A 15535-nucleotide genomic window follows, 5' to 3' on the forward strand; every position below is an offset into this window, starting at 1 on the left:
ATTAGATTTCATTTTTCTAATCTCCTCAGTACAACATTTTGTATTAACTCTGCCGGCTGGTGTATGATCAGATCAGCATAACTGAAACTGGGGAGGTTAAGTTGTCTGCAAAAGTAGCAGTTACATTGCTTTCAAAAAGAAGAAATCCTGTGATGCCCCCTCAATCACTGTGCTTAAAATACAGCATCCACCAGTCTGTTGTGGTGTGGCGTTAAGAGGATTAATAGGAGAGCATATTGATCTCAATTTTCAGATCATCCTTTTGTCACGGGCAAGATGTCCCAGCTCCTAGTCAAGCCAGATTTAGCTAATTTTATCCAAGCTCTTAGTTTTCTGTGCAGTGACTGAAAATTATTTCTACTTCATGACAGAAGTATAACAGTTTGTTAAATTTAGTTTTATGAGGATTGGACACCGCTATTTTTAATTTGTTTTAAACTGGAGGAGGCGCTTAATTTATGTTACGTTAAAGCAAAAGCAGAACACGTGTCGAGTGGCTCATGCACTATTTTTTTTATATGTTCAGGAGACCCAGTTACTAGGAATAGGCACTTAATTTAAAAAGTAGGTCAGTTGTCATGTATAGAACCATACAAAGCTCATACTGACTCTTACGTTAGTGTATCTACTAGTGTGTGTAAAGTGGTATCATCCTGAGGAGTTGTTTCAATACGAATTATGTTTTCCTTGCTTTACAGGAAAATCTTCACTGACGATTCAGTTTGTGGAAGGACAGTTTGTTGATTCATATGATCCAACCATAGAGAACAGTAAGTAAATAACTGACAAGCTGCTCTTCTCTACCTAACTAGCTTTTATTAGAAGACCTTGTGGTTCTACATATTACTTATGTGGGCATTTACATATTAACATTAAAGCTCATTAACTGCTAAGTTTTATTACTCTTTTAAACCAATGCTTACCAGGCTTACAGTATCGCAGTGTGGAAGTCACTGTGTGCATACTTCTCCAGACAGGGAAGCTGTCTTTTAACGGTAAATGAAGGAAAACCTAATCAGTCCGACTAGAATGCATCTCCTTTTTGTATTACATGTATGTTGTTGGAAATCTGCTTCCCCTAACACAGTCAGGGCACTTGGATTAAGTATGTAATTTTTTCAGGAATAAATTATTCCCAAAGAGGGTGGTGAGGCACTGGGACAGGTTGCCCAGAGAAGCTGAGGATGCCACATCCCTGGAAGTGTTCAAGGCCAGGCTGGATGAGGCTTGGAGCAACCTGGTCTAGTGGAAGGTGTCCCTGCCCATGGCAGGGGTGTTGGAAATAGATGGTCTTTAAGGTCCCTTCCAACCCAAACCATTCTACTATTCTATGATTCTATGTCATACCTATATGAAAATGTGCCACTATATACAATTATTCCAAAGTCTCAAACGTCTCATTTGCTCAGTATGTCCAGATGAACACAAAGCCAGCCATACCAGTCAGGCACAAATGACAACGTTAGAAGGTAGCCATGCTGTGGCCATGATAACATGACAGTTGTTTAAATTACTCGTTTCCAACTGCTTGATAACACTTCAGCTTGCTGCAGATCCTGGGTAACTGGCTTCTCAAGTGTCTGTTTCTCACTTAGTAATTTTTTTTTTAATATTAGTGCCTTTGTGAATAGCTAGTGTAGCAGGTAAGTAAAGATACTAATAGTGGTAACACCTCCAAGAGCGACGGGTCACTTCAGTTTCCTGGTATTCGTTACAATCCAACCACCTCTTTCTGAGCTAGCAGTGGTCATAAAGTACTTAAGCAGCTGTGGTGCTAGGCTGAGTGACTTGATCATATTGGTTCACTTTATTCAAATAAGGCAAATGTAGCAAATAAAACTTTGATTTCATGACTGTAACCCTGAAGGTTTGTATTTTAATGACTTCTAAAGTGCCGGCGTAGCACATGTTTTTACTGTTCTGAACTTGTGCAGTAGGTGTTAAGCCTGTGTAAAACATTTGAATGAAGTAATCGGCAGAACAAGGTTTCTTTTGGCTATACATGGTAATAATTACAAATCAGTAGCCATCAGGATAATTTACTCAGAATGATTTTTTTGCTTAGATCTAAAATTGAAATGTTACTTTTTGAAGAAGCTCTAAATTTGCTTTAGCGAGTCAAGCTGGATAATTTGCCCCTTGGCCTGAATGATCTGTTAGGCCTCATACAGATGTCATTACATTTTCCATCATGCCTTCTTTATTTTGTTAGAATTATAAACTAAATTTGCTAACAAAATATTGGGGATTAAGTTTCTGTATTTTAAATCTTAATATCAGTTGGGACGGGTTATTTTTCACTGCCTGTGCTGTATAAATGCAAAATATTTTAAGTAAACTTTCAGTTTTATGCAGGTATATGGGAATGAATGAAACTTGAGAGACATGGGGTCAAGGTCTCTCCAAAATACCCAGTATCTTTTAGGATTTTGACACCTTGGTACAAGGTTGTTTCATCCTTCACAAGCACTTGTCGTTCACAGAAACATCTTGTCTGTAACTGCTGTTAGGAACTCTGTAGTTGTAGGTCTCACACTGGTAGCATTTCTTAACTATAAGAAAACACACTCTGGATGAATTGTGTGCTTATTTGGCCTTTGTAGTTTGCACTGCTTGCTTGATCTGAACTCTAAACGTTGAGCATGACATGAATGCTTTGTTGGGTGGGGGCATCCTGGAAAGTTTTAACTTTTCACTTGATTTCTTTTTGTTTGGAAAACAGGCACATTATTCATTTTCTCAGAGTCTTGTGATCTGTGGCATGGCTGGAAGAATTTGCTTTCTGAAAGGTAGAGAATTGAAGGGCCTTTCTTGCATCAGAACACATTGCTGGGAAAGTAAGGGTTGAAAACATGAAAGATTTGCCCTGATACTCAGAACAGTAGGAAGTCTGTCCCATCCTTCATCCTTGAAAGTCCTGATAGAATGTTTTAAAAATGCTCCTGTGAGGAAAGGAAGAGGTAACACTTTAAAATTTACCACTGAAATCTAAAATGTGTTGAAGGTATGGTGTTTTTGAGAAAGACCTGTGAAACTAGTTGTGATGGCATTGGTGTAAAATCATTCTTTTGATTTAAGTTCTTAATCTTTTCCAGATGCTTTTTCTAAATAGAAATCTTCAATCAGTTCAGTCTTGACATTCCCAGCTGTATGTATCTGAATTCTGTGCAGGGTCATTAGACAGAAAGTATGTAATCAACTCTTGTATTGTTTTCCTAGCTTGGAATTTCAAATCTGGTTGACAGTGTGGTTGAGAAGCCCAAGTTTGTATTCTAGGGGTGGTGTTGGAGAATGTTGCACTTCTCCAGTGCCTTATAGAAGGTTATAAAACCTTCTCAGTTTCCTCTAGTGGTTGTGTCTACTTTAGTGTCACAAAACTTGGAAGTTAAAAAAAATACAGGCTAAGGAATAGTCTGGCCTTAGGTGATTTCTGGTTTGTCTCCAGAAAATTGTTACTGATACTGATACTGTTGGAGTATTCTGCCAGCACTGATGAAAGGATAGAAAGCTGGAGTGCTGCTGGTAGCTTAATAATTTTTGTCTTCAAATAATAAAGCTTGCACAATAAATAGAGTCTAAAGCTAACTTGTATATAGGGCATGGTAGAGTTAGGCTCTTAAAGGACGAAGTTCCATAGCTTATAAACCTTGAACAACAGGAATACGACCTAATAGTCTAGTAGTTTCAATTTTCCAATGTAAAAATCTCTACCTTCTTAGGAAGTGGTAAAGGGAAAATAAGCTGCATCAGATTTCACTGTATTAGTCAACACTGCTTCAGTGCTGCATTTTCCTTTGCTTATATTACATTAGAACCAGAGAAGTTGGCTTATTTCAGTTAAGGATCAAGTTAAATTCAGTTGCTTCTACTAAACTCGCATATCAGAGTAACTTGTGGCGTTTTGTGGCAGCAGCAGAGGTGAGAGTTAATTGCTTAGCAAAATAGAGTTTCCCTTTCGGAGTGCCCCAGCAGGAGCGGCACCATGGTGGTGGCTGTTCTTGGGACAGACACGTCGAGACACTAGTGGAACGCTTACTTGCAGGGGTGAGGGAAGGAGGAGGCAGATCCTCGCAGAGCAGGAGCGTGTGAGGGAAGCTGTGTGGACACCCAGCTGGATGGGGCGCTGAAGACAGATTGGCTCTGATGAGCCAAGACCAGAACAATCTAAAACTCAAAAGGTTTGACTGGAATAAAGACTAGAATCTTAATTTGGAACTCAAAGCAAATAGATCAGAAGCAATTGATGATAAGGATGCACACGGAACTCCCCCCACCCCTGTCTTTGCAGGGGTGTCTTTGGTCATCATGCATTCAGTGACTTTGTGTTGCAGGACAGCTGACTTGACTGCCTGAGTCTCAAAAAGTGTTTTCTCCAGCTCCTGTGAGGCCTGCCTGGCTGCTTTCTGCTTTTCCTTGCAGTTTTGAGAGGCTTTTAGCACCGTGCCGCAGCTCTGCGGGCTTCCGTTAGCTCTTGACAGGCTCAGTAGCTCCCTGGAGGGGAGGAACAGTCTTCCCCCAAGGGTTTCCTACCTTCATCCCGTGGGTTTGAATACAGTTCTGAGCAGAAGTGAACTGAAAAGGGGGAGGGGGCTGGAGGCACCCTGGTAGTTGGGGAGGGGTTACCTATAGTTTAGATGGGTCTGCTAGAAGCACCTTTAAGGCTGAACTTCTTCCCTGCATGTCAGGGCTGCTGCTGGAAGGGTGAGATAAGCGTTTTCCCAGGAGTTGCTGATGAACAGCCTTCACGCGGGGTGGAAATGAGGCTTCTGAGAAAAATTAAAAATAGCTCTGCTGCTTTACACATCTCAGCGTTGTAAAAGACGTCCTGACAGATTAGTGACAGGCACTGCCTTTGGAATGAATGACAAGTAGAAGGGGATGCAGAAGGTAGGAACTGAGGAACCGCTACAAGGTGGTTGTATTTAGCCACCGGCCAGTAGCTCCATGGGAATGATGTTACACCACTCTCGTACCTTTAGCAGCACTGTTGATCTAAAACCTGCATGTGTATGCATGTACTGGTATTTTTTTGTCATAATGGCTTGTTTTCACAGTGGCTGTCATTTGAGTTGCATGTGCAAAGTACCTCGTTCATGCTAGCCTGTTTGAAATATACTTGATCTTAGGGTAATGAGGGCAGCAGCTGATGGAGTTGCTGCCTAAGTGACACTTTGCCGAGCTGGAGCAGAATTCAGGGCTGCGCTCTACATCTAATTTTACCAGAATTTCTCCTGATGGCAAAGCGGCTTTAGTTTCTTCACAGTGCAGCTGTGGACTGCTGCACCCTCAGCTGTACACGTATACCTGGCGGGTGCTGTGCTGTTCTTCACTGCAGCATCGCATTCTCCCAAGTTTCAGCAGTGCATCAGAACCGAGAACTGTAGGGGAAGGTGGGGATTGCAGCTTTCTCCATAGAGCTACACTGGAGTTACGCGTTGCAGACTGTAGGCATGCCCTGTTCTGAGATCTGTGTGCTCTGTGGAGCTAAACCCGTGCTTCAGCTGATGAGCAGCGTTTCTGAGCTGCTCACGTTAGGACTGCAGAGATTGCCCTTGGCATACCAGGAATGTATTGTGGTTGTGTTTGTCTTGCTCACAGGGGCAGCAGTAGGCAATGTGTCCCAGGATGATAGGTGATGGAATTGGAAGTGAAGACTTCCCCTGTGTCAAGGGGACGTGTGGATCACTAATCACATTTAGCACTCTGCAGGTTTTTTCCCAAAATGAAATTCTTACCAGGAGTATTTTTAAAAAGCTTCAGCAAAGAAATGGGAGTCCTTAATTATGACTGTACCAAAGCAGATTTGTGTTGGTACAGTGGGCTGTTCCTAGTGCTAAAAGCCTCTGCACTGAACTAACAGTTCTCCTCACCCAGTCTGTGGTGACTCCTCCACTGTTTTCCATTCCCCTGGCTCTGTCACACTGCTTCCAGTACCAGTGATGATGCCTTTGCTGGGTCTATTCTAGGCTTCTAGAATAGTCTGGAAAAACTGCCATCTGTCCCTTTTTAAAGATTAACTTCATGAGGCTCTTGAAGCTACTTGGATTGCAGAGAGCTCTGATGTGTCAGGACACTCGGGGGGACTGGTGCTTCTGATATACCCGCTGATGCAGCGTGTCTCCAGATGAGGCCGTTTTCCCTCTGACTTGGAGTGACAGCGTATATAGCGACGCTGCACGCTAACGTCGGTTCCAACAAACGGCTTCCTCCCTCCCCACCACCGTATTCATCCAAGGCAGAGAGCTGCTCTGCGTGCTGGCTTCATAACCCTGAAATGTCGTAAAAATGTGGTGGAGTGGGGACGGCAGCGTGCAGGCAGCGACGTGAGAGGAGCTCACGCACGTGTGCTGAGGCAGCTTTCTCGGGGGATAGACGGGCTAAGGTGGGAGCTCGCTCCTTGAGGCTCCATTCCAATGGCGCTTGCCAGCGTTGCAGCGGAAATTGTAGGTACGCTTTACACTGTTTATTTAGACATCCTGTGCTGGCTTGGCTTTGCTGTTGAATTGCTCCTTTTTTACAAAAAGGATGCTTTGACTTAGTAGGTGGGTTGAAACAGCCAGTTTGAGATATTTCAGCCCACTTCCTCAAGACAATACTCCCATTGTGGAGACTTGACAGGGCAACGAGCATTGGTGGGGAGGAGGAAAGTTGGCCAGCTTCAGCTTCTGGGGGACCTTGTACAGAACCCAGAAGGCGTAGGCAGGAGACAGCACGGCGGGATCGAGCACATTCAGCTTCACAGCTTCGGGAAGCTGTTGGACAACTTAGAGCATGATGAACTGCTCACTGCAGTGTCAAGCTGTTTCCCTGCTCATCACTGCAATGAAAGGTTAAGCTTCGTAGGACTGTTAGTATTTGGGAAAACCACCTCAACCAGAGGACAGCACAAACTTTACTCAGTATATCAGTACTCTCCAGTAATTGTACTTTGAGTGCAGCACAGGCCAAAGTGAAGCTCTGAAGCCAGGTTTGTGTGCTCTGGTGGGTACATGTCGTGCTCGGTAGTACATTATTCCTACAGGAGCTGTGACACTGTTTGCTTTTGCAGTTGCATAATACAAACACTGAGTAAGATTCCTCAGCACACAGCACGTTGGCATTTCGTGAATCCGAGGGAGAGAAGCAATTCTCATCGCTTTGAGGGACTGTACTTTCTGACTAAGGGACTAGATAGGCAGGTAGCAACATGGTGAGCTTCTGGCGAAATTCTCATTATCTAGGTTTAGTATATGTGTAAATTAGGCTGTGTGTGGTTTAGCCCCCAAGGAATTTATTGTAATCCAGCTCGTTGTCCTCATGGTATTTACGTTTAGGAAATTGATTTTGCTAAACAGCTTGGAAACTGAGGAGAATTTCCTGTAATAGATTCAAATTTAGCTTTGACACTAATTGTACGTAAGTGTCTTGTGTTACCACAGATTACAGTTGCTTGGAAGTGCCTTAGGAGTTGTCCTAGAAAGGTATGTAAAAAGCCTTTCTACCCTTTCCTTTTAAGTAAGGGAGAAACTGCTGCATCCAATGCGAGAATCTTCTGAAATTTGAAATTTAGAAATAAGCTTCTGAGTTCCATTATCTGCAATATGCTGGTTAAGAGCACAGCCCCAGATCTAGCTTTTACTGTTACTTTAAAGCCTATAACTACATTTCTCTTTGTGTAGTGCTTTGGCTGGCGATGGCATAGGTGAGTGACTTCTTATCCCTTCCTTGTGTATAATTCTGACATGTTTATATATTTCTTGTTTGTTCTAGCTTTTACAAAACTGATCACAGTAAATGGCCAAGAATATCACCTTCAGCTGGTTGACACTGCTGGCCAAGTAAGTTATCTTTCTTTGAATCTTTCTTCAGACTTAAGACAACAGGTATTCATACTCCTGTAGAGCTGAGTTGGTAGTGACCGTGCGTTCAGAGGTGAAGGTTAACTTAAATGGTTCTGGCATGTCGTTTAGTCACCGAAGAGCAATGTTTCTGTACTGTTTATTTAAAGGCTTTGTTGTTTTGTTTTGGGTTTTTTTTTTCTGCCCATTGAACTTAGGCCTAAAAAAGTGAAGAAGGAACTGCCTTAACTCTGATGTACCAGAAGTTCCTAGGTAGTCAGCTTGATATTTATGGACTAAACTAGCAGTCTGGCTTTAGATGGAAAATGTTGCTTCAGTAAGCCATGGAGAAGTTCTTCATGACTTTTTCTTGTTTGTGTGCTCCAGCTACACCACTGTGACTTATGCCCATGCAAGAGTCACAGAGAGCAGATGGAAATGCCTATAGGTCGTACTTACGGGCTACTGGTAAATCACGGCGGTTTGATTACATTTTTGAATAAGTGATGATTGACACATGCTTCTGAGCCTTCACGTAGTGACAGGGAACACAGAACCACTAAGGTTGGAAAAGACCTAGAAGATCATCCAGTCCAACCGTCAACACAACGCTACCGTACCCACTAGGCCATGTCCTCAAGCACTATGTCTACACGTTCCTTGAGGAATAGGAGGAGACAATGAACATGTGTCCCATAGCATGGTCAGGAGCTTCATGAAGTACAGGGCTGCCTGCCTGAACTTGCACTGCACGTTCCATGCGCAGGAGTACTCTGTCTTTTGAAAGACTGTATTAGGAGAAAACAGAACAGGGACTGTTAAACCCCTGTATTTTTATCCTATACTTCTTATTGCTTACATATTCTTACCTTCTGTGCGTTCTGATACTACACCTGTGGGTTTTTCTAATCTATGAGTAGTGTTAAACAATGTTAGTGTTGTAAAATGTGCTGCCAGGACTTTAGACTTCAAAGCTGCGGGATACTTGTTCATAGCTGGGAGACTACTCATAAGGGTTGTAACCTTCTAGGGATGATTGATGACTTTCTTTGAAAGAAAGCTCCGTGACTTAAGACTAACCATGTACTTATATGGCGTCAGCTTGTGGTGCTAATCAGCAGCACCATATCCCCTTGTAGTCTGTCTGAAGTGTCTGAAGTGATTGGAAACACAGCAGGGGTGCCATGTGCTGGGACAAGATTGTTTGCTGGGGAATATTCTGCAGAGGAGAGCGAGGTTGAGAGATGGGCAGGCGAAGTGTGAGCAGCAGAGCAAGCTCCTTAGGTTTCACTCTGTGCCAATGTAAGTTTGCTTGCCCTACGTCTGCAGTTGTAGTGTAGTGAGAAAAGTGAAATTCCTCTTTGAGGAAGGAATGGCTGCCTGGGAGGGCCGTGTGACCTCACCAGTAACATACCTCTACTGCTGAGGTTTATTTTCAGGGTTGATTTAATGTTGTACAATAGTGTAAAACCAAAATAACTTCTTTCCCAGCCTGTGGTTATCTTCAGATTTGATTGTTCCTTTGAATGACTTGAGCTTTGAGCTCTGGTTCACAGGGTTAGAGGGGAGAGGTGATGTTGGGTTATGGAAGGTGTGGCTTGAACAGATTTCTTTCTCAAGTCTATCTTGCTTAATGATCCATAGGGAGTCCTCATGTGGATACAGCATGGCAAGGGTTATACTGTGGATTTGTTACATACTTGGAAAGTTACAGATATGTTGTTTTATCAGTTGGCAAAGTTCTTCATTTGACCCATAAGTTCCAGGAAGCATAGCAGCTTTTCTTCCTCCTCCCAACAAGCTAAAAATTAAGTAATGACTTAGAAACAGTTGACGCTATGGCATTACTTTTCTTGGTACCCCTCTTCTGTCGCATGCCTCTCTACCTTTCATGGCTACCTGTGCAGATTTGGTAGCCCAGTTAAGCAGGGGTCTTGGTTACAGGGTCGCCAAAGAGGGGTGCAAAAGGAAATCTTACCTAATGCTGAATTCCAGCTGGGGCAATCCTGAGAAATTCTGAGTGAAGTCAAACAACTACAGAGTTGCACTTTCACCTGTTTTACACACAGACTAGCTCAGATCCCTTCTGTATTGACTTTGGGATTACGCAGCCAACTGAAGTGGCAGTTTGGCATTTCAGTGAAGATGGGCTGCCCGCAGTGTGTAGCAATAAAGGCAAATAAGGGCATCTTTAGTCAAGTGTTATTCTTTCAAACTTTTTTGGCTGAATCTGTGAAGTTGATTTATAAAGGAGTTTTCCTCATTTTCCAATTAAGGAAGCTTGATTCCTTTTGGCTGTCTGGATTTAAGCTGTGTGATAGCACTGCCCCATCTGTTCAGTCACGACAGTAGGCAGAGGGGTTACGTGGGCTATATGCTGTTAAGCTAAAGCTAACGTCTGAAGAAGCATGGGTTTAAAAGTTTGAGAACTCGGATGTTAAGAAGTATGGCTCTTGTCAAAACGTTTCCTGGGACCATCTATTAGAACAATTTTGGTTTTTAACGTGGGATTCGTTGTAGTTGTGTTGCATTTCCTGCAGTATGTCAGCCTGTTTCAATTACCTGTTTGGTCAGTTCCTTTTCTACAGGGGTTGTGGTTGGTTTATTTGGGTGGTTTTGTTTGTTGTTTGTTTTATTAAACACTTGACATACAACGTAAACTTCTACTTGTGGTAAGGCATCCAATAACTATTCCTCGCATCTAGAGTTGATGAGCCTTAGTCGCTTCCTAACAGACCCCTTAGGAAATGTAGATGTGATCAGTGCCACTTGAAATCATGCTCTGCTGGATCCTGTCATCAGCTGTTGGAATTAGGAATCTGAAGTGTATCACTAGCCAGATAAGAGGCGTAATTGCTAATTAGCGGTAGATAGAGTGGATGTTTTGTACTAATATAAACTGATAATTAAGCAGGGTAAGAGGATTGGGGATAGCTTTAGCTGATCCATAGTCTTAGAGGAAATCAACCAAAAAAAAAGCTGGAGATTACATTCGGGGGCATACAGACTGACTCAGCTTTCTCTTAATGTGGTAGATTCCACATCTGGCATTATGATGAAAAAATGTAATTCTGAAAGTACTACCTATACAGATTGGTCCTGCACTTCATGTCTTACACATAGACCAACTGAACTGCCGGTCATCTGCTAGCATTAAGTTCTGAACTGTGGCACTAAGTAATTGTACATGCTGTATTCCTTTTACAGGATGAATACTCCATATTTCCTCAGACGTACTCCATAGACATCAATGGCTACATTCTTGTTTATTCAGTCACGTCAATAAAAAGGTAACAAAGTCTGTTGTGTTCTTCTGGTTCGTTTTAACCAGATATATTCTGGGTTCAGCTCCTGCCTCTGCTATATTTTCTTTACATGTTTTTAATTCATTGAATCTCTCTCCCTTAGAAGTATAATGGACATAAAAATGAGTCAGTTTTCAGAAATTTCCCCTCAGATCCAAATGTCACAGATTTTTTACAGACTAGTATTCAAGGCACCACCTAAGAAACAAGACAGTGCTGAACTCCATTGTTCTGAGGCGTAATTAAAAGTACACAGAATGATTTCAAGAATAAGTACAGTTCGTTGCTCGAGCATCAGATAGAAAGGCAGACTAAGATAGGCACTGAAAGGGCACTGTTCATTTATGTGAAGTACCCAATCAGCTGCTAGATTGGTCCCTCAGCCTTGTAGCTTGTTACAGTACCAAAGATTTCTTTAACTTCATGTCTTGGATTGTTCTGGTCAACCACCAGGAACTTCCATATAAACAGCAATAGATGACTTTCAGCCGTTAGACTCACTCTTGCCATGCTGCAGCAAATATGGTATTTGAAAAATTTCCCAGAGTATCTGTTTCGTTCCTGCTGGTGGTGGCAGTCCATTCTGACACGGGGAAAGGGTCCATCGTAGCTGGAGTCATTTATTTCAAGAAGCATCTCAGCCTTCGTAAGGTTCTGTCATCTTCCGTTGTTTTGTCACTTCCATGTAGTCATCTTGCTTTGTTTGAACACTGGTCATCTTTGAAATCATCCTGATTTTTCTAGCGTTGTACAGCATCTTTGTTATGACAGGCACAGTAATCCCGTTTCTTAACATTTTGGTTTGTTTGAGTAAAATGATTAAGACCTTAGGCCTTTCACTCTCTTCAAGTTGATGCTTCCCTTCTTGCAAGAAAGCTGATCAGTTTTCACAAGTGCTGAAGTGTTCCATGTCTTTTCCTGTGAAGCAGACAAAGCTGATCATCTCAAGTGCTCTTTCGTAGAGTGTCATAAAATACAGGTAGAAAAAACTTGCCTGTTGGCTCTTCTGTGCTTCTCAGAGAAAGGATATGGTCTTGCTATAATTTTCCATTGCTTGCAAGGTCTTTAATGTTGAACAGGTTTTGGCAATCCTTTGTTCCTGGCTTTCATCTTTGGTTCTGAAGTAGTGACGGGCAAGCACATGTGATCTGGAGGAGATGCAGCAGGTGTTGGGCTTTCATGTGTGTCAGGAGACACTAAACTGCCTAACGTTCTTTAATCAGAGCTTCACTGTTGGTGATGAGTAACTTCTATGAAATAGGAGTTCGTATTCTCAGCCTTAAGTAGACCATCCTCCACTTTCAAAGTGAATAGAAAAATGTTCATTGGTAAGTGGTCCTGTGAGGACAAAACTCTGACTAAAATCAGCATAGATCCTTGGAGACTTCCGCAGCTTGCGCTGGTCCCTGGTTGGCAGCCAAAGGACATGCTCTTTTTCAGCTACACCAGTTGTTGCCTCCTGGTGTCTGGAGCTTCACAGCCCAGATAAAGACATGAAAATCTGTTTTCTGTGGTAGCATTCAATCAGTTCAAGTAAAACCAGATTATGCTGAAAATACTAACAGAACAAGGTATATTAAGGCCGTAGATAGACAGTATTTTCATCAGTACTTTAGTTTTGATCTGTTCATTTCAAGTTTTTTTGTTTCTTCCATTAAATTTCCAAGTATCAGTGATCCTGTCTTGTTCAATTCCTTATGTTCTGTATCACGACTATGTTAGGCAATAGGGAAGTTCTTCCACGGTACTCCAGTAGCTTAGTCGACGTGCCCAGGCAATCAAATTACAGACACCATTTGTCTTGACTTCTGTCAAAGTGCGTGTATTGATCTGAGTGTTGATCCAGCAAGGGCGAGAGCTTTGACAGCTGATTTAATAAATACGCCTTTTTAAAATTATCATCTTCCCTCCAGTGGGAAGATTAAGTGGGATTTGAGTAAAAGCTAACACCCTGCGTTGTTCAGACTCCCCGGCTCTCAGCAGCAAGGTTACTGGAAGGCTTTTGCACTACTTCAGCTTAATTAAATTCCAGTTTTGTATCTTGCTAGGTTCATGATTTTGTGTAGCACGTTTACCTGACAGCTAGAAATGTGTTGTGTTCACTCGTTGAGCTGTTTGCTGTAACCTTATTTGCGTGTCACAACGGGAGAGGACCCCGTATGGCCTCCAGCTCTCTCGCTGTTTCACAACTTGATTTGGTGATCGTCTGTTTGGATTGGTCATTATCTGTCTTAAACTCTGCCTCTGCTCCTTATAGCCTTTTTAATTTGGAAAGCTCTCTAGAACATGAAATTGAACTGGTCAAGCCAATTTCATTCTTGGCAGTTCTTAGCAACTTGTTTCTGTCAGAATTGCGTTTGAGCATTAGTAGCGCTTCTCTTTTGGTTTCCACCTTGATCCGTTAACAGAGATCAGCTGTTTATTCTTAGTCTTTTTACTAAAAATGGAGCTTGTGAACTGTACTGGATAACTAGATACACGGAATTGGAAAGGAAGAGCCTGAGTTGGACAAGAACTCTTTGCAGCGTTGTGCACTGGAACCTCAGGTGAGGGCTCGCCGGGGTGCTGTGCCACGGCATGGCTTTTCCTAGCTGTGCTGGCAACAGCGGGCCTGTCAGTGGAAAGGAAACAGTGATTGTGTTGTGTTAGTGATTCAGTTGACCCATGGCTAGTATGCTAGATCTTTCCTGTTGCTTCAGACAGAGAAACAGTTTTGTGGTCTGTAGCAGATTTTTTTTTGGTAGTGTTTTTATTCCTCTTTCAGTTTGCAGTGTCACCTCGTTTTAGATGTAGCAATGCCTCTCAACTTTGTCACAACCAAGCTCCACTCAGCTCTTGTTTTTGAAATAATCAGAAGAATGGAAGCCCAAGACATGTTCTCAAGACCAGAATTTCACTACTACCTTACATTATGTCATCTGTAGTATTGTATTTGAGTTAACTAACAGTGAATTGTGCCAGATTAAATCCCACTTGTTCGCAAAGAAGTCATTTTCTTGATAGGATACGCTAAAACTATTAGCTGAACGTGAAGTATTGTGTCCTACTCAGTCTTGAAAATCAGTGCTGAAGCCAGACAGATTGACCTACTTGACACAAAATCCTTCCTAAAGGTCGTGGCGTTTACTGTTCCAGAAGGGAGAAGTTCCAGTGATTCATATAGCTTGAGTAGTGCTTTTAGGCACCAGCTCTTTGAGGGCTCTGAGTTGGAAGTATGTTGGAGTGCTGCTGAATTTTTAAGAGTTTCGACTCTAACTGAAGAGAGACTTGTGCAAGTCAAGACACTGCCTGTAGCTAACCCCCTGGGAAGTTCTGGTCACTTTTTTGTTGCGTAGCTGTGTGCCTCGTCTGTGACCCTGTGCCTCTCTCTCAAAACAACCGCCAATGGTGCACTTCGTGTACCAGCATTTTTTCCATAATACAGTCAGAGGAGCACAACATCTGCTCTTCGACCCCGTTTATAGCTTGTTCTCAAACGCCCTAAATGTCAAATGCAGTGGATTTTGTTAGTGAGGTTTTTGGCTTCCTGGCATTTCGCAGTACTGCTTCATATCTCCCATCGTGCAAACTTCATGGACGTGGTAGGTGAACAGATGACAAATATTTGAATAATCACTGTTTCAGTACCATCTTGCAGATCAATTTACTCACTTAGGAAATTAGAATTTAGTCTTCTTTTGACTTTCACATGAATAAAACTAAAGAATTCTATATGAAATAAGTGTTCTTAAGGTAATGTGTTCTTTCATGGTGAAGTGTGCTTAACTAAATCCTTTTTCTTCGAAACTGCTTTAATTTGACATGCTCATCCAGGGTTGGACTTGGCAGTTAAATATCTTACTGCAGATACAAACCAGAGGGGAGGTGGGAGGGGCTCCTAGTGATCCTGTGTTAGGTGCATCAGTCCTGGGGGATGTTATTTATTTCTGCAAGTATCATAACTGGGGAGGCTGTAACGACAGGCACGGTCTAGGCTTGGCTGCTTCTGGGACCGTTTTGTCCGTTGTACACGAATCGGTAGCACTTGAGCATCTTTGTAGTTCTGCCGCTCTACATAGAGTAAGTTTTAAACACGGCAACCTACTATGCATTTAATTGCTTGTGTATTGGGAATTAAGGATAAACATCGGAGTGCATGTGTGACTTCATCCCTTTATTTTGCAGTTTTGAAGTGATAAAAGTTATCCATGGCAAGTTATTGGATATGGTGGGAAAAGTCCAGTAAGTAGTGACACTTTCATCTCATTTCACTGCAGGCATGTTCCTTGTACTTTGTTCAGTATACTATAACTGTTCTGAAGTTCTGAACTTTCTTTCACAGAATACCCATTATGCTGGTTGGAAATAAAAAAGACCTGCATATGGAACGGTATGTGACCTCCAGTATGTGTGAAATAGAAGGCAGCAGCCGGC

General features: G+C 42.3%; 1 protein-coding gene across 1 annotated transcript in view; it reads left to right on the forward strand.

The window, feature by feature from the left end:
- Positions 1 to 698: 698 nt before the first annotated feature.
- RHEB (Ras homolog enriched in brain) overlaps positions 699 to 15535 on the forward strand; it is a gene marked incomplete at both ends in the record, with an annotated part of 15423 nt that continues 586 nt past the window's right edge. The window contains 5 exons of the mRNA XM_010154854.1: positions 699 to 770; positions 7750 to 7817; positions 11025 to 11107; positions 15287 to 15343; positions 15444 to 15491. Of these exons, the coding sequence (XP_010153156.1) occupies positions 699 to 770; positions 7750 to 7817; positions 11025 to 11107; positions 15287 to 15343; positions 15444 to 15491 (328 nt within the window). The remainder of the gene's footprint in view (positions 771 to 7749; positions 7818 to 11024; positions 11108 to 15286; positions 15344 to 15443; positions 15492 to 15535) is intronic.

The sequence above is a fragment of the Eurypyga helias genome, unplaced genomic scaffold, assembly GCF_000690775.1.
Source record: "Eurypyga helias isolate BGI_N326 unplaced genomic scaffold, ASM69077v1 scaffold17027, whole genome shotgun sequence".
Classification (NCBI taxonomy): domain Eukaryota; kingdom Metazoa; phylum Chordata; class Aves; order Eurypygiformes; family Eurypygidae; genus Eurypyga; species Eurypyga helias.